This window comes from Haliotis asinina, chromosome 2 (genome assembly GCF_037392515.1).
Source record: "Haliotis asinina isolate JCU_RB_2024 chromosome 2, JCU_Hal_asi_v2, whole genome shotgun sequence".
NCBI lineage: Eukaryota > Metazoa > Mollusca > Gastropoda > Lepetellida > Haliotidae > Haliotis > Haliotis asinina.
Window position 1 is genome coordinate 75,008,121 of NC_090281.1, and position 27,976 is coordinate 75,036,096.

General features: G+C 39.4%; 2 protein-coding genes across 3 annotated transcripts; both read right to left on the minus strand.

The window, feature by feature from the left end:
- Positions 1 to 310: 310 nt before the first annotated feature.
- LOC137272018 (sequestosome-1-like) lies at positions 311 to 15,600 on the minus strand. Its single transcript, XM_067804393.1, has 10 exons — positions 15,396 to 15,600; positions 12,341 to 12,436; positions 11,218 to 11,319; positions 10,544 to 10,837; positions 10,011 to 10,065; positions 5,542 to 5,747; positions 3,848 to 3,943; positions 2,976 to 3,178; positions 2,471 to 2,651; positions 311 to 2,081 (listed from the first exon to the last, which is right to left on the minus strand). Exons 1-10 carry the CDS (start codon positions 15,568 to 15,570, stop codon positions 1,126 to 1,128), a joined length of 2,364 nt encoding a protein of 787 aa, XP_067660494.1. The 5' UTR covers positions 15,571 to 15,600; the 3' UTR covers positions 311 to 1,125.
- A 4,409-nt stretch (positions 15,601 to 20,009) lies between these two features.
- On the minus strand, positions 20,010 to 27,662 carry LOC137274329 (sequestosome-1-like). 2 transcript variants are annotated; one of them, XM_067807474.1, is made up of 7 exons: positions 27,165 to 27,662; positions 25,718 to 25,813; positions 24,260 to 24,486; positions 23,166 to 23,376; positions 22,725 to 22,826; positions 21,519 to 21,809; positions 20,010 to 21,092 (listed from the first exon to the last, which is right to left on the minus strand). In XM_067807474.1, the coding sequence occupies exons 1-7, from the start codon at positions 27,337 to 27,339 to the stop codon at positions 20,953 to 20,955; spliced, it is 1,242 nt and encodes a 413-aa protein (XP_067663575.1). In that variant the 5' UTR covers positions 27,340 to 27,662; the 3' UTR covers positions 20,010 to 20,952. The 2 variants fall into 2 exon arrangements, with proteins under 2 accessions (XP_067663575.1, XP_067663574.1); XM_067807473.1 differs by having other exon boundaries at positions 22,563 to 22,826; positions 27,165 to 27,619.
- Positions 27,663 to 27,976: the final 314 nt, after the last annotated feature.

The following is a 27,976-nucleotide window of genomic DNA, read 5'->3' on the forward strand; positions in this document are numbered from 1 at the left end:
CATAATGCTAATAAGTACCAGGGCTGTGTTTTGGAAAACAAATTGTAAAAATATGTTGTGAGTCTGTACCCCTATACATATTGCATTATGTTGGAAGCTTGTGTTGGACAGTGTGTAACATATTGATTGTACATGCACAACCTATTTCAACACATTAAAGCCCTGACATGTCCCGGGCATCGGGCGATGGGATTTTTGAACCCCAGAGTACCTCAATATAGATGAGAGTGGTCTGAAACAACATTCATTCATATGTTGAAAACTTGATATAGGCCTCCTTCAGATACCAAGAACAACATTTGAGTTGAAGATGAAGATAAAGCTTTATTTCGTCCTTTGGCGTTCTTATTCCATTTCGATTCAGACAAAGTATTAACTTCACAAAATCATCAACATCAGTAATTATCACATTTAGGAAAGCAACACAACATACAGGCAAATCACAGTAACTATAATATTAGAGTATGCTTTGTATATTTGTGAAAATATAGAACAGAATAGATGTGTTCACCACTATATTCATGTTTACTTTGTAGATACACATAGTCTTGTGGTATTGATTAATCTCATCAGGTAAGTTTTCAATTCAATTGATAAGACTTCACCCCCCCCCCCCCCCCCTCCAAATTATTCATAGATACCAGGTTAATTGGTGATTGTTAAGGTTTTAAATGTTTTTTCCAACTTAGTATTTTATCCACTATATCTTCAGTACTTGACATTGTTTAGACGAGACACATATAAAGTATGATTTTTCATTATGGTGACATGTATGCCTCAAGCTATCAATCTGTTCATAAACTTTTGTGTAAAGGCATAGGTTAGATGTTGGGAGAAAAAACATTCTTCAGATTTAAAGTCTAGATAATAAACTTAAACATGATACCAACATGCATCCCACATTTACCTTAATTACCAATCCAAATCCACGAAACCATGTTCCCATTGGTATTGTTATTCGTTCGAGCAGAAATCATACAGTATCTATATTTAATGCATGCAAAACCCATATCGAGTGTCACCCGCCATGGAAAACTAAACTCACAACAAATAAACAATGCAACCCAGTGTTAAGCAATCTTGCCACAATCAAAGCATAGGGATAAAAATGCTGTGTATTCTGATTCAAGCCAGTCTGCAGTCTGCAGGGGGTAATGAAACTGGGTTACGGTGTTCTGGTTTCATGGTGTCCAGAACCTGCCCAATGTCTCCATTCTTGGCCTCTATGAGCTGGGTCAGCCAGCCACCTTCATTCTTGAAGCCCATGGCCAGCATCTGTTGCAGAGCCTCTCGGATACGGGGATCTGATGGGAGGGGGGCTTCCTCTGTGTTCTGTCCAGCTGGACAGTTTGTGTTGTTTGATGAGTTTGTGGGCATGGGGCCAGCTTCAGAAGTGTTGGGGTTGGCAGTGGTCTCTGTCTGACCATCAGAGCCAGGGGCGTTGAGGTGGGGATATCCTGGAAAGTGGTGGTGTGGGAAATGGACTGGGTGGTGGGGGTATGGATGGTGTCCTGGATGATGATGGTGTGGAGGATGACCTGCATCATGGGGATGTGGAGGTTGTCCGGGGAAGTGATGGTGAGGAGGGTGTCCAGGGAAAGGTGGTGGAGGAGGGTGTCCTGGGAAGTTGGGATGAGGCTGATGATGCATGAAGGGTGGAGGCATGTGTCCTGGGTGGGTGTAACCTGGTTGGCTCTGACCGTGGAATGGGTGGAGGCCAAATCCTGGAGGGTAGCCAGGCTGGGTTCCAGATCCAGGCTGACCATCAACCACATCTGTTCTTGTGTGGGCAGTTGTCAGAAGTGTCCAGTCCTCACTTGTAGTGGGACTGGTGGTCTCCTCTTCCTTGAATTGTGTCGCTTCTTCTTGCTTTTGTCCAGCACCAGGGTCCTGACAGGTTGAGGTGGAGGAAGAGGCTGAAGAAGAGGAGCAGGAAGAACTGGAGTAGGTGCCAGACGCAGAGATGGTGACGGAAGAGGAAGATTGTCCATTACATGCTTCATCAGTTTCTTCTGGACCATCAACATTTAGGTTCATGTCATCTTCCCCAGTCTTTGTCATTTTCAGATGGACTTCACCACCTAGAACAGAAAACAAAGTGTCGTATTTGCCATAAAGAATTTGTTTAAGTAGACTTGATCAACGTTGAACAGTTTTCATTTTAGAGGTGAGGAAAGCCAGAAAATGACACAGCTCCCAGAGGTTTATATCTTTTAAGACGGACCAGTCTTGGAAGTTATCTGAAATTTGAAACGGTGACCACAGGTTCCTGACACATCTAAGGGACATAATATCGCACAGTGATTTGCTGATAAATAGTGTCTGATGGACAGCGTCTGAGTATTGTCCTTTCCTAGTTGAAGGTCATGACAAATAGTACAAATCTTTTGTGTAGTAACAGACATGTGGTACCACTCGTACAGGAACAATTTCCGTTTCAAAATGCATTAAGTATATGAACGAAACTTACTAGTATGATCAAAGACAGCTGCCATATCCTCGTCCATGTGAGCTAGAATCTCTTCCTCGGTTATCTCCCCTTCCTTTTTTTCTCCACCATCTGTGGGAGAAACGCCTTCATTTTGGCGTCGGCTTTGCCAGCGTCTCATGAAACGCTGCATCCAACGTCGCACATGAGGCGGAATGAATGCCTGCGGAAACTACGTTATATTAGTGAGTGTGTAACAATTTAAGGTCATATAAATACAACTTCAAAAAGTAATACTTCGTATTTATCCTGTCTCCATTTATCGCATTCATCCAATTCATACTTGTTTCATGCATATGGTAAGTAGTCAGACTTGTAGTGGAATATGTCTTTTGACCGCCGGCGCGGTATTTGTACGTGACGCTGTGTGCGTACGTGATGCTGTGTTGAATTAATGTAACATATCGTTATAACTGCATTCATCATTATTCTCTTTTAATTATTAGAGATCATGTACCGATATATGTATTTTATCTTATATACTAACCCCAGGTTTCAGATGGTCCCTGGGAGCCACGATCTTCCACATGTCGTGATGGCTGTGAACGCCATCGGCCTGGCAGCGGGAGCAAAGGTCGTAGCTGGTGCAGTCACAACACTTGAAGCGCGCACCTGACACAGTCCCCAGACAGGAGTTGCAGATGACGTTGGAGTGGATCTGCCCGGGTGTGTGACGTCGTTCAGGAGAGACTGTACCACCATGAAATATTAATGTTAATGAATAAACTAGTAAAGTCAAAGTTTAAAGAAAGACTATATTCCGATGATAAAGCATATAATCTTTCAGGTTTAAATTCTCGAAGTTCACGTAATACTTGCCTATCTTATGATACATACAGTTAAATGAGACAGTAAGTTATAATTGACGACGCTGTTGTCAATATTACGTTATGCCACCTCAGGAAACACAAGAAATAGGATTCAGAGATTGTACCCTTGTCGAAAACAGGCTTTTGGTGGAGGAGAGAACGCTTTAATCACTAAGCCACCCCACCGATCAATATAACTACAGTGCCGTTGCTAAATAACACGTACTTGATACAAATTATCTCAGCTGCCAGAAATAAGGTATACGATTATGCAGTTAATATGCTGATCTCAAAATAACCATCCCGCCAACACATCATGGCAATGTTCCCATAGGATTGGTCTTCAAGGAATCCAAAAAGGCGACAAACAGGATCTGTTGTTCAGGCTTGCTGACCTGGCTGACAAGTGTCATCGTAGATCGATGTCCAAACTGTTGATCATCGGATTGTCTGATCCAGACTCAATTACTTACACATCGCCGCCATATAGTTGGGGTATTGCTAAGCGGTGTAAAACAACAAAAATAACTAAATAGTAGTTGCTCCCTACCGCTAATGTGGACACGGAGGACGCCATCTGTTACGTTGCTGACGGCGTCCTGCAGCTCACTGTCAGTTGAGAAGGTCACAAGGTCGCCATCTCTGTCTGCAACACAGACATATGAATTAACATATACTAACATATTCCGCAATACACCTATACGTACATCAGTCTGATATCTTTCCTAATACACCGCCAAGTCTGCTGACATTGATAGCGAATGGACGAACATCCTTACATTTCGGTGCACGCACAAGCCTACTTTTCGCCTTCATGTTATAATTTAATAAGATTTGTTTCAGATATATGTTCAATGTTATGCATGTCTCTTTCCCCGGATAAATATAAGATGATCAACTTCGTGATATATGTCGACATTTAATACATGTACATGACAACTCTGCAGTTGGAACAAGTTTGCAGGAACCAAGGCTTGTGGAATCGACTACCAGAATTAAGTTGTGAAGGTTTTTGATTTGAACATCCTCAAGTCAGTCACTGAACTGTGTGGTCCACACTCGCTATTTATCGACCCCCGTCATATATGTACCTAAATAACAAACCAGTTCCTCACGTTAATATATTGTTCTTCACTTAACACAGAATGCTACATATTTTGTAATGTCTGCACACACACACACACACACACACACACACACACACACACACACACACACACACACACACACACACACACACACACACACACACACACACACACATATACACACACACAAATATACAAAAGTCAGAATGATAAAGATGCGGTCTGTAATTATCCTCTTCTGCATCGAATTGATTAACGATATAGCCCACGTAAACCTAAACATATACGTGACAGCTAGTCACTTTCCTATTATAACTCGGCCTTGTGAACGGATTGATTGTTAAAGAACAGCTTGTCTCCAAGTGGTCGATAGAAACGGCGCAGTTAACGTTTCTACAGGTCAAGGGCATCTTCGATTATTCAAGGAAATAAATAAATCACATGATTCATTGAATCTCTTACCCCTGATTCTCTTACCAGGAAGCTCGTGTCATTTTTTTGCGAGACGTATATATGCGATGAATTTCAATGATTCCACTTTAACATTATATACCTGCAGTGAATAAGAGCTTATAACAATACAATACAAATATTATCGAGAGTCGCCCTATCCGGTTATGTATACTGATTTATCATATGCTTGTCTACAATTTAATCCTCGAACATTGGCTTCATGACTTGTGCAATTTGTCGTTCTTACGCTTGAGCCAGCCTCATCCAATTACATGCTACTTGTGATCAATTACCTATTGTTGTTATTGCTAATCTGCTGTATGTCACTGTATATACGTCTCATCACTTAGATGTAGTCTATTTTATCTTGATAACAGTGTCCGAATCGTCATCCAAATGTCGCTCTATGTTTCGCTTTCGGTTTAAAATATCAAAATTTTCCATGACAATTTCAGGTAAAAAACAGCTTAATGTAATACACAGTGCATTTATATCCTATTTATACTTAATAGTATGGTTCGTAAATAAATTATGTCAAAAATGCAACTTAAACAATTATATATATTTACCTATTTGATATATTTACAATCACGAAAACACCTTGTAACACAAGTATAAAAGTATTCAGTTACAGATGTTAATACTACTACTGGTTGGAGTGATTTTGTTGTATGGTTTGCATATTCGTATATGAACAACTCACCTGTCCACTGTAGAGAGAAGTCCTTATTAAGCAGGTAAGGGAATGCTTCCTTTATTCTCTGTCTGACCAGATTAAAGGAGGTCACATCAGGAGGGACCCCGAACCGTCTGATCTCTGGTTGAGATCCTGGTCCTTTCGACAAATATCCCTTGATCGTGAGAGCCATGTCTATATTGTTCGTAGCCTGACAATGTCTGTGATTATGATTGACGTGTCAGATTCGTGCTTTTATAGACAATCGTGGTCAGGTTGGAATGACGTCATGGTATAATGTATATTAATAGCAACCGAGGCAGTCCTAGTTATTGAGTCAACCCACGTGATGATGTGTTGTGACGGCCCTTTTCAACTTTAACCTCTGGTATCAACCAGTAGATTGTCGCGAGAGAGGTCACGTGCTACCAGGAAGCTTTGAGAATAAATAAAGCGATTTGTCTCATCGCCACGCCGTATGTGACGACTAGGGAAAGTGTTGTAAGTGTTTTCGTGGGTTACAAAACGTGTCTTTTCCATACTGGTTTTTAAAGGAAAGTTTCGTCAGATTTCTTTCAAGTTTTATTTGGAAATACTCGCACAAATATTCATTATTGTAACAGCAATAACGTATGATATACCCTAAATGCGAGACAATTTAACATCTTAGATGTCTGCGAACGGACTCATTTTACATGAACTTATACCCGCCCCATCTGACTTCCTAGTGTATATGTCCCTATTGTTAATCTTACCAATCATACCTGGGATAACAACCCCCAGCGGCTCCCACTCCTGTCCATCTACCAGTTAACTTCTGCCTTTTCGTCATAGTGTTGTTGGTACTACATGTACATACGTATATAGCTAGCTGGCTGTACTCGATTGTTTCATTCACCTGATGAAGAAGTAAGAACATACTTCGAAACGCCGTGACTCTTCACAATAAAGAAGTTTTCATCCATAAAAACTCTTGTTTTTTATTCCTGTCTTATATTGAAGTGTTAATTGTTGTTTGTTATTAGACCTACATATCATTTCCTGGTAACTCCAAGTCAACAAAGAAATCGTGACTTTTAAGAGGAAGCTGAAAATAGAAAATGAAAAATTACAGCAATAAATCCGTTTTTATTATTAGTTTTAACTAACACTCCATGATTGTTGAAATAAATCACGAATGTTTCCTGAAGATCTATTATCGAATATTCCAGTGACCTGACGTATCGGAGTATATGGCTTCTCATGAAAATACGTCGTATATTGATGCACAGATTGACATCTGCGTATTAGGTTTGACACATCGATATGTGTCACCATATAAGAGTTGTATGGTAGTAATCTGAAAACAATATGATACACCACTGTATGAAATAAGCCAAAACGCCATCCAGACAACTTCAAAGTTTTACTAGTCCAACCAGACCAGACAATCCAGAGAAAATAACTCAGAAAATTTTAGCTATTGTTTAGTCGCTGTATTAGTGATAACACATGTGAACGCAATGCAATACGATAGTTCAATATTCAAACAGTAACTGTCAAGCCTATATGTAACGCTCAATTTGAATAAAAAATGGTTTTCAAGATATGGTTTATTAACTCAGATGTATGGAACAGGTCGTTTAACATTTTTATCAGAACATGCATTTGGGATTGCAAGCTGTAAATGTAGACCCTCCGTCAGAAATCCAGCCATTCTCGGACCTTATTTCATACACTGAATAAACTTTGAATAAACTCTCTTACAAATGGCCCGTGAAGATCTGGGTTAGAATAGGCCTTCAGCAACCCATGCTTGCCACAAAAGGCGACTATGCTTGTCGTATGAGATGACGGGATCGGGTAGTCTTGGTTGACAAATGTCATCCGTTCCCAGTTGCACAGATCGATGCTCATGCTCTTGATCACTGGGTTGTCTGGTCCAGACTTGATTATTTATAGACTGCCGCCATATTGGAATATTGCTGAATGCAGCGTAAAACTAAAGTCACTCACACTTAAAAATATTTAGTCGTCTCAGATTACAATGAAATAATTGTACTCAAATCTGGCCATAAATTTAAAATTACAAAAAATCATAGTTCTAAAAATCTGGTCAGTTTAAATCAACTTTGAAAATTGTGGGACTATCGTACCCTCTCAGGAGATTGAAAACAAGATTAGATACAAGGCGAACATGTTACAACAACGGAAGGCAGAAGTTTTCATTTATATTTGGCTATGAATATAGATGACTATGGAAAAACCATAGTGCGGAAACCTGTTTCACGAGCTTCCTGAAAGACAAAGACATCACCATCACCCTCTCACAGATGTGTGTTTGACAGGAAAAGAACATCAGGATCTAGGAAATGGAAGGCTGGATCCGGCAGGTTTCGACACCATGTTTGTTAAAAACACACGTTAGATCAGATAAGATTAATTTCACATGAAACTGCATTATCGCGTATTTTGAATTAAAATATGATTGGATATATTCAAACTTTAAAACGGACCCCTGCTATTTAGTAATCATTTGTGAAAGGTAGTGCTAGGTAAGTGACATTCTTGTAGGATCTGTTTATTTAGTACCAGAGTGTGACATCTGTGTGTGATGACAGTCCTGTCCGGAACTAAGACTATACATTACCTGTGCGTGATTACAACCCTGGTTAGCATATATATTATCTGTATGCAAAATTGGCCCAGTTTGGAGCTTAGTCATTATCGGTGTGTAACATTGGCCCTGTGTGGAGCTTATACATTACCTGTGCAGAACAATGACCCAGTGTGGAGCTTAGACATTATATGTATCTAACATTGACGTGCGTGCGTGCGTGCGTGCGTGCGTGTAACATTTGCCCTGCGTGGAGCTTAAACACTATTTGTGTGCGATGGCAGTCCTGTGTTTAGCTTTGACATTATATGTGTGTAATATTGGCCCTATATGGAGCTTATACACTAAATGTGTATGGTGGCAGCCCTGTGTGTACCTGAGACATTATCTGTGTGTAACGTTAGCCCTGTGTGGAGGTTATGCATTATCTGTAATATTTGAGCTGTGACATCAGTGTAACAATGACCCTGTGTGGAGCTGGAACATAACCTTGTGTAGCATTTGCCTCATGCCAAATATCTGTGACAGTGTCTGGATGAGATAACGTTGCTGCCAACGAACATGTATCCAAAAGGACTGACAAAGAGGAGTAGTTTCAATGTCGGAAGCTGAGATTGACCTTGTGACAAGTATTTATAAACACCCTTATGGGGGAGGTTTTTATCTGTAAAATATGTTCATTTCAGAGAGTAGTTGTTAGTCTAGTACATGTCCTGCTGTATTCTCTACACTATTATTCTCAGAGATAGCAGAGTCTTCACATCAAGTCATACCTGGTCAGCTTGTGTCTGGTTGTGACTGAAACACTAGCTGTCTATATCATATCCAGAACCATCCCAGTCAAGTCTGCATTGCATCTGTTTAAACCTTAAATCCAAATGAAGCTACAGATCTGTGAACGCATGACAAAATTACTAAAACACACAAAGCAGGAAACTAAACATATCTGTCGAAGTTGAGTTATTTATGGAGTATGCTTTTATCAGCACAAATATTGTAAATGCATAATAATAATAAGCACAATTAACTATTAGAAACTGACTTTGGGAATAATTTCTGTAGAAAAATATGGTATAATAGGAACACTTTCACTACAGAAACAGATTCCCCGTTACATCAGTTAACTATGAAAAGTCCACCTCCCTCATGCTCTGTGAATATGAATGTTTTACTGAGTATTGTACTGTCCAGAATATTGAGGTTGCAGTGTTTCTCCCCAGTTGTTATGAAATCATAATTGCACCATTTAAAAGCTAGGGACATTGGATTTATAAGATTGATGAAATGCAAATGATAAAGCCAAGGAAGAAACAGATGATGGAGAAAAATTATGGGACAATAGGAGAAAATATGACAATTTATTCCATTCCTTTAGAAATGTTTCATCTGTATAGATTACCTTTCTCATACATATTGGCATTGGCTAGTGGTATGCTTACTGAGGGCATATATCAGCAGGCATTTACGTGTACTTCTTTATACACAGATCAAGTAAGGTGTCACATCAATTTAATTAACTTTGCAACAACAACCCATCTTGGGGCAATGCGAGGATTAGTAAGTTGTACTTTCATAGGATTCAACCTTGTGTTTATGCAGTGACCCCTTAATTAAGAAGTATTAAAGACATCTACAGCAATTATATTTGTAATAAAAATGAGCAACTCACACAACAACAATATGTACCAAATGAATACCAAACAGTGAATGATATTTAATAATTATATAATATGCTGTATGTCATAGCCTATAAGTATTATATATAAATCATAACACACTTTCAACAATTCATATCACACACGCACTCCAATCAATATATGTCACACACGCAATAGTTCATATCACACATGTATTCCCTTCTGTTGTGACCCATGTTTCCTCCTGGAACCAATGAGTTTACTCTTTGTCTGGGAACCCCATCAACATCTGATAGAGAGCATCGGCAATACGAGAATCTGGGAATATAACAGTAAATCTAAACTTGCAGTCTCAAAACGTTATAAGATAAAAAAATACATGGCTGATAAGAATCAATATATGAAATGGCACTGACCTATATATTATATTTCATACTACTACATCCATTTTGAAGACCAAAACCCAAAATGGTTTGAGATGGAGGTAGGCCAATATCCTGAACCAAATTTTCTGGAAGATCATGGGCCATGCTGTAGCCTTTGCCACAGAGCCCTTTAGAGGCAAGGAGACCTAACTTGCATATATAACCAAACACATGAAATAGTCTTAGCAACGGTGCCATGAGAAACTAAACTACAAATCTCTCATTTTTGGTTTTGTTCATCACCACCATAGGGACTTCGTTCCATTGTTTGGTTACCTGGTTGTACAGGGCACTGATTGACAAATCAGTCAAGATCATACAATCCACTACATTGCATATTAAGAATGAAACTTTTCTGACATGTCACAAACCTGGATGACCTGTGTAGGGGTATGTGTCTGCCGAGGCCTGGGGGGAGGAACATGCAGTGTCGGAGAGCAGAGTCCTTCCCTCACCAGATGAGTGTCCCTTCTTTTCAGTTTCCCTCTCGGTCGTCTCATCTGATGGTTGCTTGTCTGAGTCCTCAGCTCCTTCCTTTGCATGGTTACCTGGTTGCCCAGGGCACTGACCAAACATCTGGGCCATGAGGTTGCTGAAGAACTGTTGCCCTGCCTGGGAGTTCACACCCTGGGGATGTCCACTGTGATCAACATCAACATCAATCCCTGAAAGTTTAAGATTGATTTAAACAAATCATCCCCCAAAATCAGAAACTCATGAATCGATATAACTGAACTGTTTTACATACAAATATTTAGCTGGTTACTGAGTGATAAAGAGATAACATGACAAACATGGAGCATTCCTACAATGGTGACAGAGTGACTCAAATGATGGTCCTGAAAATAGTGAGTAACTTTCAGTCATTAAATTAACTTCTCACAAAACGATGCAAGGAAAGCAGCAAAAGACTGTCCCATACTGTTCAGACATTCTTCCACTGGTGTTGTCTCCCCTCTCTTGTCTGTATCAGTTTTGTTTTGGTCATCAGCACCAGAGGGCGCTCCTTCCTTTGCACAGTTACCTGGTTGCCCAGGGCACTTACCAAATATCTGGGCCAGTAGATTGCTAAGGAACTGTTGACCTGCCTGGGGGTTCACAACCTGGCGACATCCATTGTCCTCAATATCAACATCAACATCAATCACTGAAAGTTGAAAATTGATTTAAACAAATCATCCCCAAACCTCATGAATCGATATAACTGAACGTTGTTATACATACAAACAGAGTCAGCTGATGAATAATACGGACAGGTCTTACTCAGACAAAGAGTGAGTAGTTTCATGCTGCACTCAGCAACATTTTACAGATATATGGTGGCAGTCTGTAAATAAATGAGTCTGGACCAGACAATCTAGTGATCAACAGCATCAGCATCAATCTATGCGGTTGGGATACAATGACGTGTCAACCAAGTCAGTGAGTCTGACCACGCGATCTTATTAGTCGCCTCTAACGACAAGTATGTGTTTGTTTACAGATACATCCTATTATTTCACCAATACAAAAACATACATCTATTCTGTTATAACCATTATACCAACGCCACATTTTCTATTATTGAAGTACATATAATATTCTCTGTAAGAACTTTTAGCAAACAAAAGTATGTATCAGTTTGTACTCTATAACCAGGACATTTAGAGTTGAAAAGTTTAAACTCTAAATTTTAAATCTAGCTACATCATTCCCAGACAAAGAGTGGAGGAAATACAGACTGCCTGGGGAGAAGGGAGAACACCCTCAGGTAACAAGTCCCTTTCATTTTGATAGGATGATAAACACTGTATCATGTTACAGTGTTCTACATATCTTCGCAGTGTATAAACTTGCCTTACAATAACCACATTATCCCACAGATTAATGTAACAGATGTGCATATTTGAGAAATGAATAAGTAACTGGTGTTATGTTTGAAAGCTAAGCTCTTTTTTTATAAGACTAAATGAAGCATATAAAAGTTCCAAAAGATGAACTCAATGCACTGTGACACTACACCGGATTGGAGTTTCTCTACACTTTGATTCTTGGTGTGTTTTTTTCTGTCTATACCACCTCATAATGGACATTGTATGCAGTGAGGATATCAGTTTCTTTTCTACTGCAATATAGTATCTGATGATGAACATTTGATTCATTTATATGCTAATTCATCACCGACTCACTTTTGATGTATATTCGGAAAACTGAACCTCTCACAAATCCCAGTGCTTCACGAAGTTCTTCATCAGACGAAAATGATACCAAGTCACCATCACTATCTGAAAAAAACCCCAAGTAGATTCATTGCGAACTATTTCCTTGTCAGGTAGACGTAGTTAGCTCACACAATGCTGAAATCAAGTGACAGAGCCCAAAGTAGCTTCATTATCCAGTCTGCCACTGACACAGCTGGCATGTTTCCAATTTTCACACCACTTCTGTAAGTATCTGGGTATTTGTGCACTGATGTCATCAACTGATCATTTGCCTATCAGCTGATATCTACTGCCTAACAATTTCAAAATTTGCCTTTTGTCACCACCAACCTACCTTAAAGTGGCATTAATTAATAAGATGCTTGGGCGAAAGATCAAGGGCGCCGACAATACTTTATCAGACGTTAATGTGCACTTTTTGCATTACGTCACAACGTGTTGACGTCGCTGCGCCATTCCAGTCAGACCCCTCGCAATCGAACATTTTTTGCATTACGTCACAATGTAATCGACGTCACGATGGTTGTCAGTTGCCATCGCCTCGTACAGCCTCGTACAGCCTCCTACAGTAAACTGCTTCGTCGCATCCCGTTTCTTGATTTGCAGTTGCATCAAACAGTTAACATCACCGGTGAAAACATTATGTTTATGTTTTCCGAAGGATAAAATGCCTCATAGTTCGACTCAAAACTTTACAGAGACACGGTCATGTTTGCAATGTCTACATTCCCACAATGCAAAGGTGGAATGTCACATGACTAGTCAGATTCAGCTGAGTGTACTGATCTAAACTTTCATTGGTTGTAGAAATGAGACGTTCATTTTGCCTTGTATGGTTTAAGAGAATCACAGATGTAATTACAATGATCTAGAGAAGATGTTTAACCCAAACATGAAACTTCACTAAAGTGTTCCTCATTTGTTTTTCTAGTTATGTTTGTCTTAACGTAGGGGGGCTGACATGTCAAAAGAACAGCGCGTCAGTTAGCCCTGTGCGAGGATTTTTAATTTAGGTCACAGACACCGTCGTTTGTTTTCTGCCATAGATTAATCGAAAATATGATTAGAAATGATTAAATACGGCATCTTAGAAAAGAAATACAGTTCGATCTACCACCATGTATAGTGTAATAAAGCACACTTTTCCCCTGAACTAATATATCGTTAAATCACTCGGACGTGAGCGTCCTGGTGTTTTAACTACAATAGTTCAGGGAGAAAGTGTGCTTTATTTTTACAGTTTGCACATTGGATTTTAGTTTCATACTTCAATGCAACTAAAAAAATACACAGTCAATCCTTATAATTAAATTCAGCAACAAATGCTATACCCTTTCAACAATATTTTCTTTAAACATAATCAAATTCATCGAAACAGATATCTTTGCTACCACCAATTAACATTTTCGCTGTAAGAATTCGGTAATGGCGTGACATGACTCAGGTGACTCATTTACTTAAAATGACACGCCTACCAAACCAATAGCCAATCAGCATAGAGCAACCCCAAACAGCTGTCAATCAACCAAGCTAACATTGGTCGGCGAATCAGAGTGGAACAACTCCACGTGGCGCGTCCCGGTATCGCCAAAGTTTCAAGTTCAAACGTTTGAATTACTACATGCAAACTGAAAGAGACAGTTTGAAAAGTGAGAATTGGAAATGAAGCCCGATGATAAGAAGTTATTGGAACTGAGATTGTAGTATTTGCGCAAGTAGAAAGAGGCGGTGATGTGACTGGGATTGCGATGCCATGAACTGATGTTCCAACGTGCGCATGCTCTTGTCGAGGCGTTGCAACGTTAATAACGTTCACGGATAATTTTGAGTTGTTTGTTTATGTTAACCACAATGTATCACTTCAATGTTTACGCAAAGTTCATTAAGGTACCCGAGTGCAAGGGAATTCCCTCGCTGTGTAAAGGTATTCCCCGACATTCCTCAGGTCCGAAAGTAGTCCGGTTCGGTGGGCGTGGTTTATGTTTTTCAGATTCATTGGGAAATGAAACCAAAAGAAATATTTCCAGTTAACCAATCAGACTGCCAGAATTTTAATGAACATAATAAAAATGTATTACACTCACAGGCAAACTGTAGCGCAAATGAGGTTGCGTAGCGTAGAGAAAATGACCAGTCTTCATATGAGCGAGCGAAGCGAAGACTGGTCATATTCTCTACGCTGCGCAACCCCACTTGCGCTACAGTTTGCATGTGTTACACTATACAATGTGGTAGAACGAACTGTATTTCTTAATTACAGTGTTGTCTATACACAAGTATTACTTTTGCTTTTATCAGCTTACTAATAGAAAATATTTGAGAAATATTACTGCGTAATATTACATGGAGAATATAACATGGAAGTTGAAAAAAAGTATGCATTTATGGCATATATTAAACCAAACAATTGACCAAGAATCTGGGGTATTTTGACCATATTTGCTGGTGTGCTTTATCGCTGGCGCGATTTGACTGCCACCCGCTATAACAACCTGTGTACAATGCCACAATCTGTACATGGGAAAACTGGGCATGGCCAGGTTGTTGAAATGTGGACCTCACTGACATAAGATACAATCATCCCCTTAAGATCCAAAACACATTCAGTTCAGACTACATGTATCTATTACCACCTGATATATGCAATAGTGCAATTTATTGCATGTGTGTCTTCAATCGGCAGATCGACCGAGCTAGCTGAATTTGTGTGTCATCTCACCCAAGATTCAGCTCTGACACTTGAGGTGTTAAACTATTTTACCAGATGCTTTCTGAATCCAAATGCAAAATAGACAAATTTATGGATAAGGCCTTCTATAATTCGTAAGTGCGAAGTTTCGATACAATAATTCTTGTACCTTATCAAACATAAATATCGAAACGTCACACTCTCTTTACGAAATCAGGAACTTGAAGAAGTTGTTATCTATAAAGTTTTAAAAAACCCAAAACAAATAACGTTTGTCTATAGTGTCCTTTCCAACTTTTTAAATGCCACTCAAAGAAGATACTGTATATTTACCTTTCCAGTACAGGTTAAAGTTTCCTCTGACAAGTCCAGGAAACACTTCTGATATCTTCTTGAACAGGTAGTCGAAGCTGGCAGAAGCATCTGACGGAACACTAAAACGTCGGACCTCCGGTAGACTCGAACCCTCTCGCTCCAGGGAGGCCTTGATCACAACTGAATCGGACATGACAACAAGTTTACTTTGGAAAAAGCAGCGACGAAGCGTTGACAGCAGGCGTACACAGCAGTATTCAAGCAGACGATAAGATCTCAGCAGTTGTCAGTTGTACTTCCTTAAGTTCAGCGTCGTATGGCGTTGTCAACAGGATAGATGCCCGCCTCGCATCTGCTCCGGGTTTTATATAGCCCACGGCCCACTGACAATGTCAAAATGTATCAAAATTGCAAGTAACGCGGATTTGGATTTGTTCAAAAGATGATTCAGTACGCAATTTCCGGCGGAACATAAACAATATTTTCCTTTGTAATCCCTATAAATAACCCCACCTCACAGTGAATCCTTTCCTGTGGATTGTAAAAGAACAGTCTAGATGAATTTCATTAGAAAAAAATGAAGTAAAGCGTTGGCTTATGTGGCATTTTCCTGGAAAATATTCATTGATCATCAAAATCACTCGGGAATTTACTGGTAACGAGTACCTGTAGGCTGTAATTAGAGACCGTTACATGCTTATTACACGGTCTCTGGTGTTATACGGTGATCATTTTACTATTTGACATTTTCCATTGAATAAAACAAGTATGTACACTTGGTAATTGTACTTGAAAAAAGCCTTCACTGGTTGACTAAAAGCAAATCATTTGGAAAACTATCAGTACCCTCGAAGATCTCAACTTTGTCTATTTTACGGACGCTTCAAATATTTTAATAAATGAGCCGTAATATAAATGAAATGGGAGCTCGTACGTAAAGTGCGCATTCATACACAGTGACTGATATCAGAGTTAACGTCTGGTGTGGCACAATAGATGTGTCAGCTGGAAACTGAAAGCCTCCAGCTTTTTTAAAATCAGTCTAAGCATCTCATAAGGAGAGTGAGTGAGTGAGCGAGCGAGCAAGACAGTAAAAGCTAGAACAATCAAGTAAACACCGAATGCAGAAGGAGCGACCTTTGGGCACTTGACGTCGCTCGTCACGCGGAAGGCCCAGGTTCGATTGAACACTTGGATACAATAACTGAAGCCGCTTTCTGGCGTCCCTGCCATGATATTGCAAAATCTAACAAACTCACCTCACCCTACAAGATTAAACAGTTTATGAATTATGCTCCGGAATGCAATGATTCATAGAAATAAGTGTAATGTACATGTCTCTTACAAGTGAATGAGTGAGTAGGTAAGGGTGGTTATTGCAGAGAATTTCAAACTGCGATATATTGCGATTAATATGATCGATTAAATTTAATAAAGACTTTTTATTACGGCAAAATAGAAATGTAAAGAATATTTGGCAGAAAGGAAACAAAGAAATGAACAACCCATGAAACGGAAATATCCGGAGACTTCCGAGTGTTAAGAAATTCATGTAAAAAACGGTTTTCAATCAGCGTATCGCAATACGTATCGTTTTCATGTCTGAAGCGGTAAATACCGATAAATCTCGCAGACCTATGAGTGAGTGTGTGTTTATGCCGCTTTTATAAGCGGGGGACACCAGACTTGCACTTCAGACATCGTACCCATGTGAGGAATCGAACTCGGGTCCTCTCTTTAACCACGAGGCTACGCCAGAACTTCCTTGGAAGACAGAATCCACGTTGGGTCCGATCGGATAACTCTGGATACGTTTAGGTATAGTAAAAGTTTATGGGAGATACATTTTTGTAGATTCTTGGTGGTGTTATGTCTCTTGGGTGTGGTCCATGTAAACATGTTGAAGATACCCGTTGTTTTGATTTTAATGTGCAGGATTGCATTTCACGGCTTGTCAGAAATATATTTCTCTAGATTGAAGTATTAAGGATAAGGAATTAACAAGTTTATTGTTTTGTTAGGTTCATCCGAATTACAGCTAGGAATCAACTCAGGAAGATGGGAAGGGTTTCTTTGTGAGGAATAGGATCTGTCAGGTGTGTACTTGTGTGGCCCTTATACAAAAACATAAGAAAAATATCTGCCGCTTTATTATTGCATAAATGCCACTGTTCAGAAATACATAGATGTGTTGTGCGTTTGTTAATCATTTATAAATCATAATTGTGCTATGTTAATCAAGAAAGCTCTTTCAGTGCGAAAATTTACAGTTTGAAATATAAATTCATATAAAATGTATCAAACTGTCATAACGAAATACGTATGTATGTTTGAATTGTATTTTAAATAGGCCAAAGGCCCTTTCTATTGAATAAATGATTGACTGAATATCATACAATATTGACATAATTCACCAGCTGTAAAAGTGGATGTCCGAAACACCATGTTATAACTAAGCATTCAGATTGTCACTCACTCACTCTGTTAACATCATTAAATGTCGCCTTGTTTCCGCCAGTTTCGGAGTTTTATACTCTTCAAAAAAGTAGGAGAACCTGAAGTTTGAAGTCTGGTAGAAAGAAAACCCATTGAGGAAGCTCACTATGATGTCCAGCATCATTTAACGTCATCACCACACGCAAACACAAAGCATGGGAAGCACGTGCACAAAGTGGGAGCCTCCTACACGTGCATGGGGTGTCATTATGTATCTTGACGTTTTCCAGGCAGGTCGATAAATCACTGTAGAGCATTTTTCCGATAATTTTCTTGCATATGTGCATGGTCAGGGATTTCAGGGTCAAATCACACACTACCGACTGAAAATTGTAAACCTGAAATTTTCATGTCATACTCCAGTCACATAACAAGAGTGATAACTGAACGAACAGCTTTGCTTTGAATGAAATCCATGTGGTGATGCATTCTAAAAACGCCCATTATTATTGTATCAACATTGATTCAATCCCATATATCTCCCAGTTTCGACAATCGTACATTGAAAGGACAGTTCCCCTACTTTTTTAAAGAGTATGTATTGTATTGTATTGTAAACATCGGTGATATTTGCTTGGTATGTTCTGGCCCTGATTGGTTTTCAAGAACCCATGCTTGTAGTAACGGGCGACTAGCGGGTTCGGATAGTTGCCACATGTTATCGGACCCGAGTTGCTTAGATCGATGCTCATGCTGTCGATCACTTACTTATACACCGCTGGTTTATCGTGGGAATGTTGCCGAGTGCGGCGTTAAACAGGAAACAAACTATTTATATTTTAGTTTCAAATGACTGCAAAAAACATATTGTCTGGTGTATCGCATGCATTATGATAATTATAATAAACAGAGTCAAATAAATGGTTTTATCACTCGATTGTCTGGTACAAACTCGACTGTCTACAGACCAAGTCTCAAAGCTGAAATTCTGCCAAATGCCGCGTGAAACCAACACATACTCATAACACAGTCAGAATTGTACAATCGACTCGATCTTTCTATTGGACGTTTAAGAGCTTTGGCTGTTTCTTACAGAAAACTATAATATAGTTAATACTTATTACATGTGTCACAATACAATAAGCATAGACTATTGGAATCCAGGTTGGCGATGGTAATTATTTTGCTCAGAGGGAGAAAATACAGAAACCGTTTGGTAATCCTTAAGTATTACTCAACAAGGCCAGTACCTGTATAGGGTAGTTCGTTTTGATGTTGCTGGCTGATGTATCTCAGAGTGGGTGAGTTGGGTTTTACGCTGCTTCGCTTGTAGCATTATTTCAGCAATATCACGGTAGGTGGTGGTTTAGAGGAGAAGGCACCAGAAATGGGTTTCTCACATTGCATCCATTTGCAGAATCTAACCGTGCGGGCGTGACGAACGAACCCTGTAACCACAAGACTATCCCACTTTCCCTGGGACCTCAAAGGTCCGGCAAGGAAGTTAGGATGTTATGTTGTTTGTATACATGTACAAAATCTGATACTGTTTGTATACTTCTACTGACAAAGAACAACCATCAAATGCAAGACATTTCCACAGGTAAGCACATTTTCACTTTGAAATCGGTTATTCAGAACCAACGAGGTGATTATGACCATAGGCCCCTACTGTGGATTTTCTGATCAGCACTGCCGCAGATGGGGCCTATGATTATAACAGTACCAGCGCTCTTTTGTGCGTCAGTATTACAGTTATCTGAAATACGTATTTAGCGATTTATTTTGAATAGTTTCCGGATGACTGTACAAATCACATTAAAACGGGACATGGTTCACACTGTAGAGACCATGTTTTCAGCTTGGTGCAGGCTAAAACGTCACCACAGCAAAACGGCACCTGGCAAACGTCAGCCTAACCACTGACCTGTGTGGTACTCCACGTCGTGAGGGTAACTGACTACTGAACTGACATACATCTTACATTTAGAGTGTACTGACAAGGTCGGTTTTGGATGCACTGATCTGGGATTAGTTCACTATATATTGCATAGTACTTTCAGTAGTGCAGGGTGGGAGATGCGGGTTCTTAACTGCTTTTTCATTAATCAAGTTCATGATCAAACATGCATCAAGTTCAAACCAGGTCTGTGTTTACATGTGAGAGTACTCAAACCCTACACAGAACAACACACATTTTATTTGAGATAAGACAAATATTTATTGCATTTGATGAAAGTCAATAGTTATCAGAGTATAAAACGGTTTCTATACACACATTATACAGGATGTTACTCCATCTTTCTATAGTCCATAACAACAAGATACAATCTCTGACAGATATACAGTGGTGTCCTCTACACTATTATAGTGAGTGAGTGACTTTAGTTTTATGCTGCTTTTATTTGCTGCAATATTCCAGCAATATCACAGCAGGGGACACCAGAAAAAGGGCTTCACACATTGTACCTATGTGGGGAATCGAACCCGGGTCTTCGGCATGACGAGCGAACACTTTAACCACTGGGCTACCCGGCCTCCCCTCTACACTGTTAAATACAGAGATAGCAGTGAGTCACATTAAGTCAAACCAGGTCAGCTTCTTGTCTTTGGTTGACTGAAACACTAGCTGTCAATAACATATCCTAAACCTTCCTAATCAAGTCTGCAGTCTCATTGCTTCCTTCAACTGCATTCTCATTGCTTCCTGCATCTGTTCAAACCTTACTGAAGATACAGATTTGTGAAGCGATGACAGAAATACTGAAAACGTGTTTAACCATCTAAGGTGACATTACACAATGCTCATGCTTTGTGAATCTGAATGATTTATTGAGTATGGTAATGTTCTGATTGATGAGTTTTAGTGTAGTCCACTGTCTGCAAGAAATATAATATATTGGTAGACAGTTATTTGTAGTTCTATATGTACAGCAATTGTGAGATTTTACAGCACTATTAGGAATTAGCAATTCCTATCTATCACAAATATCACACTTTCAACTGCTCATATAACACACATACACCTATCAGTCACTCATATTACATGGTCAGTAGTTCGTATCACACACTCTAAATTCATATCACACACGTATTCTCTTCAGTTTGTGACCCATGTTTTGTCCTGCAGCCAGTGAGTTCACTCTTTGTTTGGTTTGATGGCATCAAGCACCTGGCTGATGTCTCCATTCTTGGCCTCCAGGAGACGAGAGAGCCAGCCCCCATCGTCAGAGAACCCCATCAACAACATCTGATGGAGAGCATCGGCAATACGAGGATCTGGGAATATAACAGTAAATCTAAACTTGCAGTCTCATAACCTTAAAAAGATAAAGAAATACATGGCTGATAGGAATCATATGTGAAATGCCACTGACCTATTCATCACATTACTACATCAGTTTTGAAGACCAAAACCCCAAATGGTTTGAAATGGAGGTAGGTCAATATCCTGAACCAAATTTTCTGGAAGATCATGGGCCATGCTGTACCCTTTTCCACAGAGCCCTGTAGTGGCAAGGATTCCTAACTTGCATACTTAACCATACATTTGCAATAGTCTTTCCAATTGTGCCATGAGAAACTAAACAACAAATCTCTCAATTTTGGTTGTCCAGGGCACTGACAACAAATTAGTCAATATCATACAAAATCCACTACACTGCAGATTAAGAATGAAACTTTTCTGACATGTCACAAACTCACCTGGATGACCTGTGTGGGGGTATGTGTCTGCCGAGGCCTGGGGGGAGGAACATGCAGTGTCGGAGAGCAGAGTCCATCCCTCACCTGATGAGTGCCCCTCCTTCTCAGTGTCCCTCTCGGTCGTCTCATCTGATGGTTGCTTGTCCGAGTCCTTCTCAGCTCCTTCCTTTGCATGGTTACCTGGTTGCACAGGGCACTGGCCAAACATCTGGGCCATGAGGTTGCTGAAGACTTGTTGCCCTGCCTGGGAGTTCACACCCTGGGGATGTCCACTGTGATCAACATCACTCCCTGAAAGTTTAAAATTGATTTAAACAAATCATCCCCAAACCTCAGAAACACCATTCTCTTCCCACAGAGGTTACTTGTCATATCTTTCTACGAACCTCTGTTCTAATACGGCCATATTTGCTGGTTCTCATAAAATCCCCTAGCTGCAAATAATCACAACTCGAAGTATCTCCCTTCTTTTTATCCAGTCAGAATGCGTGATACATCAACTTACATCCAGTTTGACTAACCTATGCAAGTTGGCGACTTGTGTTTATGTGATACACAAGTTTAATAGCTAGCTTGTCTGTTGTCAGCGAGGGTGATGGAGACGCCACTGAACCGCCATTTCATGGATCTGTTCTGTCAGGAAGAAACATTTGCGCCTCGTGTTGGGGAAGAGGTTCTAGGTTTCCCAATGCATAAGGAAATTTCCGAGGCCTTACAAATGATTACTTTTGAAAGAACGTCGCTGATTGCACAACTAAATCAGATGGCAACCAATCACGAATCTTGAACACTCGCACAATGAAAGAGTCGTATTAGAACAGAGGTTTGTAGGAAGATATGACAAGTAACGTCTGTGGAAGGACAATGCAGAAACACATGAATCAATATAACTGAACTGTTTTACATATAAATATTTAGCTGGTTACTGAGTGATAAAAAGATGACATGACAAACATGGAGCATTCCTACAATGGTGACAGAGTGACTCAAATGATGGTCCTGAAAATAGAGAGTAACTTTTCAGTCATTAAATTAACTTCTCACCAAAAGATGCAAGGAAAGCAGCAACAGACTGTCCCATATTGTTCAGACATTCTTCCTCTGGTGTTGTCTCCCCTCTCTTGTCTGTATCAGTTTTGTTTTGTTTATCAGCACCAGAGGGGGCTCCTTCCTTTGCACAGTTACCTGGTTGCCCAGGGCACTTACCAAATATCTGGGCCATGAGATTTCTGAAGAACTGTTGACCTGCCTGGGGGTTCACACCCTGGCGACGTCCATTGTGCTCAATATCAACATCAACATCAATCCCTAAAAGTTGAAAATTGATTAAAACAAATCATCCTCCAAACCTCAGAAACACATGAATCGATACAACTGAATGTTTTCATATATAAATATTAATCTGATTACTGAGATGACATGACTAACACTGACCATTCCAAAATGGTGACAAAGTGACTCAGCTTGTCTTTAGATCACAGCACCACAAAGTTGAAAAAAAAACCCCATCATATCTTTTATGGGGGTAATTAGGGTTGGGTGGGGTTAGTTTAGGTTAACCTAGCCCTAACATTCTCCCGAAAACTGTATTCTAAAGGTGTTCCAAAAATATAGTGTAACTTCTCAGCGGTCAAATTAGCTCCTTACCGAAAGGTGCAAGGAAAGCAGCAACAGATTGTCCCACATTTTTCAGATACTCTTCTTGTGGAGTAGTCGCCCCTTTCTTGCCTGTATCACTCTTGTTCTGATCATCAGCACCCGAGGGCGCTCCTTCCTTGTTTGTGCCACATCCTGGGTTTTGGAACTGGCTCATGAAGTTGTTCATCCACTGATGGCACTGTGGCGGCACCATGAAGGGCTGTACAGTTGAAATAGGGGAGTAAGTGTCAAGAGTGCACTATAGATACATGGGCTTCACAGGCTACACCAATGTTGGGATTTAAAACCAGATTGGCTGCATGAAAAGCTAATGCTACAACCATTATGCTAACCTGTTGTAATAATTACAAGAAATAACGGCATCATCATAAAATGACGCAGCCACCATCTAAATGTTTTGCAGTTTTACAAGAAGTTGATCATCAGTGGATCCAGTAGCTGAACCTTTGCAACAACAAAAATATTGTTCTTATACAAATAAAAAAAATTGAAAATTACACAAAGGTATAGTCAAATTTCTGAATTTTTGTGAATTTCTGCAGAAATACTAAGTAATGTTTACAAATCTCCTTAAAATCTGAACCTTACATAACTCATTCGGGTATGTTTAGGAGTTGGAGAATTACACTAGCAGAAAATGAATAATTGAACATGTAATTTGAATTCCTGATTTCCCTCTGGATGATAAAGGCATGCTTAAAACTTATTTGAGTAGAAGTCTTAATACATTTGCAGGCTAAGGACATTTGAGTCATAACATACATTATGTACAAAAGGAATAAAAATCCATACTTTAAAAGCAGCAAATTAAGGAAAGGCACATGCATATTTCTTCAGTGCACATTTTCATAAAGTATACATATATATTAAAAGTTCTTCTCACTTACTTCCAGGTCTAATCCCCACATAATTAATATCATGGACTTGCATGTGTAGTCCTCAAAATTTTGCTTACTCATTTTTGCTCAATTACGTAAAGGTTAATATTTCAAAACACACTTGTCTACAAGTCATAATGAAATCGAAGCCTAAACCTGTTTCAGTATATAATGAATGGATGAATGTATAAAACGACTGCTCACCATTCTGCCAGCAGCACCACACCTGGCTGACTTTAGAGAGACCATTTTCCACATGTCATGTAGAGGGTGAGTGTTTTGATCCTCACACTGGCTGCACAGGTCATAGTCAGGGCACACAAGACACTTGTACCTCACACCATACACTGCTCCTTCACAGCCATCACAGATAATGTCAGGATGCAGCTCCCCACTGCCATACCTGGGGCTGTGGGTCTGAGGGGCGTACTCTACAAACACAGAATCAGCTGATGAACAACAGAGAAAGGTCTTACTCAGACAAAGAGTGAGTAGTTTCATGCTGCACTCAGCAACATTTTACAGATATATAGTGGCAGTCTGTAAATAACTGAGTGTGGTCCAGACAATCCAGTGATCAACAGCATCAGCATCAATCTATGTGGTTGGGATACAATGATGTGTCAACCAAGTCAGTGAGTCTGACCACGCGATCTTATTAGTCGCCTCTAACGACAAGCATGGGTTGCTGAAAATCAATTCTAACCCACATCTTCACATGTCATGGGCAATGACATGGATACCATCGCAGTGTTAGCTGTGTTTCTCAACTGTTTACATTCAAGCAATGTTTTGATAAAGTTTATTATTTATTTCTTTCTCTTTAATCCAATCATGTTTTCTGGTTTCCTAAGTTAGGAGTCGATGAAATTATTTTAGACAGTAAAACAGTTCTTTATAAAGGAGTCTGTTACAAACTGTATAAATGTGTCATCTCTCCATTTTTTCACAGTATGTGTTTGTTTACAGATACATCCTATTATTTCACCAATACAAAAACATACATCTATTCTGTTATAACCATTATACCAACGCCACATTTTCTATTATTGAAGTACATATAATATTCTCTGTAAGAACTTTTAGCAAACAAAAGTATGTATCAGTTTGTACTCTATAACCAGGACATTTAGAGTTGGAAAGTTTAAACTCTAAATTTTAAATCTAGCTACATCATTCCCAGACAAAGAGTGGAGGAAATACAGATTGCCTAGGGAGAACGGTATAACACCCCAACACCCTCAGGTAACAAGTCCCTTTCATTTTGATAGGATGATAAACACTGTATCATGTTACAGTGTTCTACATATCTTCGCAGTGTATAAACTTGCCATACAATAACCACATTATCCCACAGATTAATGTAACAGATGTGCATATTTGAGAAATGAATAAGTAACTGGTGTTATGTTTGAAAGCTAAGCTCTTTTTTTATAAGACTAAATGAAGCATATAAAAGTTCCAAAAGATGAACTCAATGCACTGTGACACTACACCGGATTGGAGTTTCTCTACACTTTGATTCTTGGTGTTTTTTTTCTGTCTATACCACCTCATAATGGACACTGCATGCAGTGAATATATCAGTTTCTTTTCTACTGCAATATAGTATCTCATGATGAATATTTGATTCATTTATATGCTAATTCATCACCGACTCACTTTTGATGTATATTCGGAAAACTGAACCAGTCACAAATCCCAGTGCTTCCAGAAGTTCTTCATCAGACGAAAATGATACCAAGTCACCATCAATATCTGAAAAAAAACCAAGTAGATTCATTGCAAACTATTTCCTTGTCAGGTAGACGTAGTTAGCTCATATAATGCTGAAATCAAGTGACAGAGCCCAAAGTAGCTTCATTATCCAGTCTGCCACTGACACAGCTGGCATGTTTCCAATTTTCACACCACTTCTGTAGGTATCTGGGTATTTGTGCACTGATGTCATCAACTGATCATTTGCCTATCAGCTGATATCTACTGCCTAACAATTTCAAAATTTGCCTCTTGTCACCACCACCCTACCTTAAAGTGGCATTAATGATATGCATGGTAAGAGAGGATCAACTGCATGGCTGTAATGTTTGCCAGTCAAATCACTCCAGTGAATTTGGTCAAAATGCCCAAGACTTTTGGTCAAATCACCCCACGTTTGGTCAAATCGCTCCATGGGGGTAGTCAAAATGCCCCAGTTTAAAATATGCCATAAATGCATAGTTTCTGTCAACTTTCACAGTATAGTCATATTATACATATACAAACATTATACATATTCATATTATACATTATACAAACATTTTAATTTATTTTTGTAATTCTTTACTAAGTAAGTGGTGTTACAGTGTTGTCAATAGACAAATATTACTTTTGCTCTTATCAGTTTACTAATTTATCAGAAATATTACTGGATAATATTACATGAACATAATCTGGAAGTTTAAATAAACTATGCATTTGTGGCACATATTAAGCCATATTAAGTAAATTGGGGCGATCTGACCAATACTTTGGTGACTTGACCAAAAATCTGGGGAATTCTGACCATATTTGCTGGTGCGCTTTATCGCTGGCGCGATTTGACTACCACCCGATGTAACAACCTATGTACAATGCCACAATTTGTACATGGGAAAACTGGGCATGGCCAGGTTGTTGAAATGTGGACCTCACTGACATAACATACAATCATCCCCTTAAGATCCAAAACACATTCAGTTCAGACTACATGTATCTATTACCACCTGATATATGCAATAGTGCAATTTATTGCATGTGTGTCTTCAATCGGCAGATCGACCGAGCTAGCTGAATTTGTGTGTCATCTCACTTGAGGTGTTAAACAATTTTACCAGAAGCTTTCTGAATCCAAATGCTATATAGGAAAACAAATTTATGGATAAGACCTTCTATAATTCGTAAATGCGAGGTTTCCATACAATAATTCTTGTACCCTTATCAAACATAAATATCGAAACGTCACACTCTTTATGAAATCAAGAACTTGAAGAAGTTGTTATCTTTAAAGTTTTTTTTTTTAAAAAAAGTTTGCCTATAGTGTACGTTCCAACTTTTTAAATGCCACTCAAAGAAGATACTGTATATTTACCTTTCCAGTACAGGTTAAAGTTTCCTCTGACAAGTCCAGGAAACACTTCTGATATCTTCTTGAACAGGTAGTCGAAGCTGGCAGAAGCATCTGACGGAACACCAAAACGTCGGATCTCCGGTAGACTCGAACCCTCTCGCTCCAGGGAGGCCTTGATCACAACTGAATCGGACATGACAGCAGGTTTACTTTGGAAAGAGCAGCGACGAAGCGTTGACAGCAGGCGTACACAGCAGTATTCAAGCAGACGATAAGGGGACAGTTGTTGTCAGTTGTACTTCCGTGTGTTCAGCGTTGTATGGCGTTGTCAACAGGATAGATGCCCGCCTCGCATCTACCCCGACTTTTATATAGCCCCAGGCGCACTGACAATGTCAAAATGTATCAAAATTGCAAGTAACGCTGATTTGGATTTGTTCAAAAGTTAGTTCACTACGCAGCTTCCGGCGGAACATAAACAGTATTTTCCTTTGTAATCCCTATAAATAACCCCACCTCACAGTGAATCCTTTCCTGTGGATTGTAAAAGAACAGTCTAGATGAATTTCATCAGAAAAAAAACGAAGTAAAGCGTTGGCTTATGTGGCATCCAAACAAAAACTGTTACTAATATTTCCTGGAAAATATTCATTGATCATCAAAATCACTCGGGAATTTACTTGTAACGAGTACCTGTAGGCTGTAATTAGAGACCGTACATGCTTATTGCACGGTCTCTACTGTTATACGGTGATCATTTTAATATTTGACATTTTCCATTGAATAAAACAAGTATGTAAATTTGGTAAATGTACTTAAAAAACGCCTACACT

Bases quoted from the DNA above. Each gene is read 5' to 3' on its own strand.
- LOC137272018 (XM_067804393.1), bottom strand. From the start codon at position 15,570: ATGTCCGATTCAGTTGTGATCAAGGCCTCCCTGGAGCGAGAGGGTTCG. The intron at 10,838-11,217 runs GTAAGTGCCCTG...TTAAACTTTCAG, and splicing joins TCTACTGGCCCAGATATTTG to GGATTGATGTTGATGTTGAT. The intron at 10,066-10,543 runs GTTTGTGACATG...TTATATTCCCAG, and splicing joins CCCCTACACAGGTCATCCAG to ATTCTCGTATTGCCGATGCT.
- LOC137274329 (XM_067807473.1), bottom strand. From the start codon at position 27,339: ATGTCCGATTCAGTTGTGATCAAGGCCTCCCTGGAGCGAGAGGGTTCG. The intron at 24,487-25,717 runs GTGAGTCGGTGA...CTGTGTTTGTAG, and splicing joins TTTCCGAATATACATCAAAA to AGTACGCCCCTCAGACCCAC. The intron at 21,093-21,518 runs GTGAGTTTGTGA...TTATATTCCCAG, and splicing joins CCCCCACACAGGTCATCCAG to ATCCTCGTATTGCCGATGCT.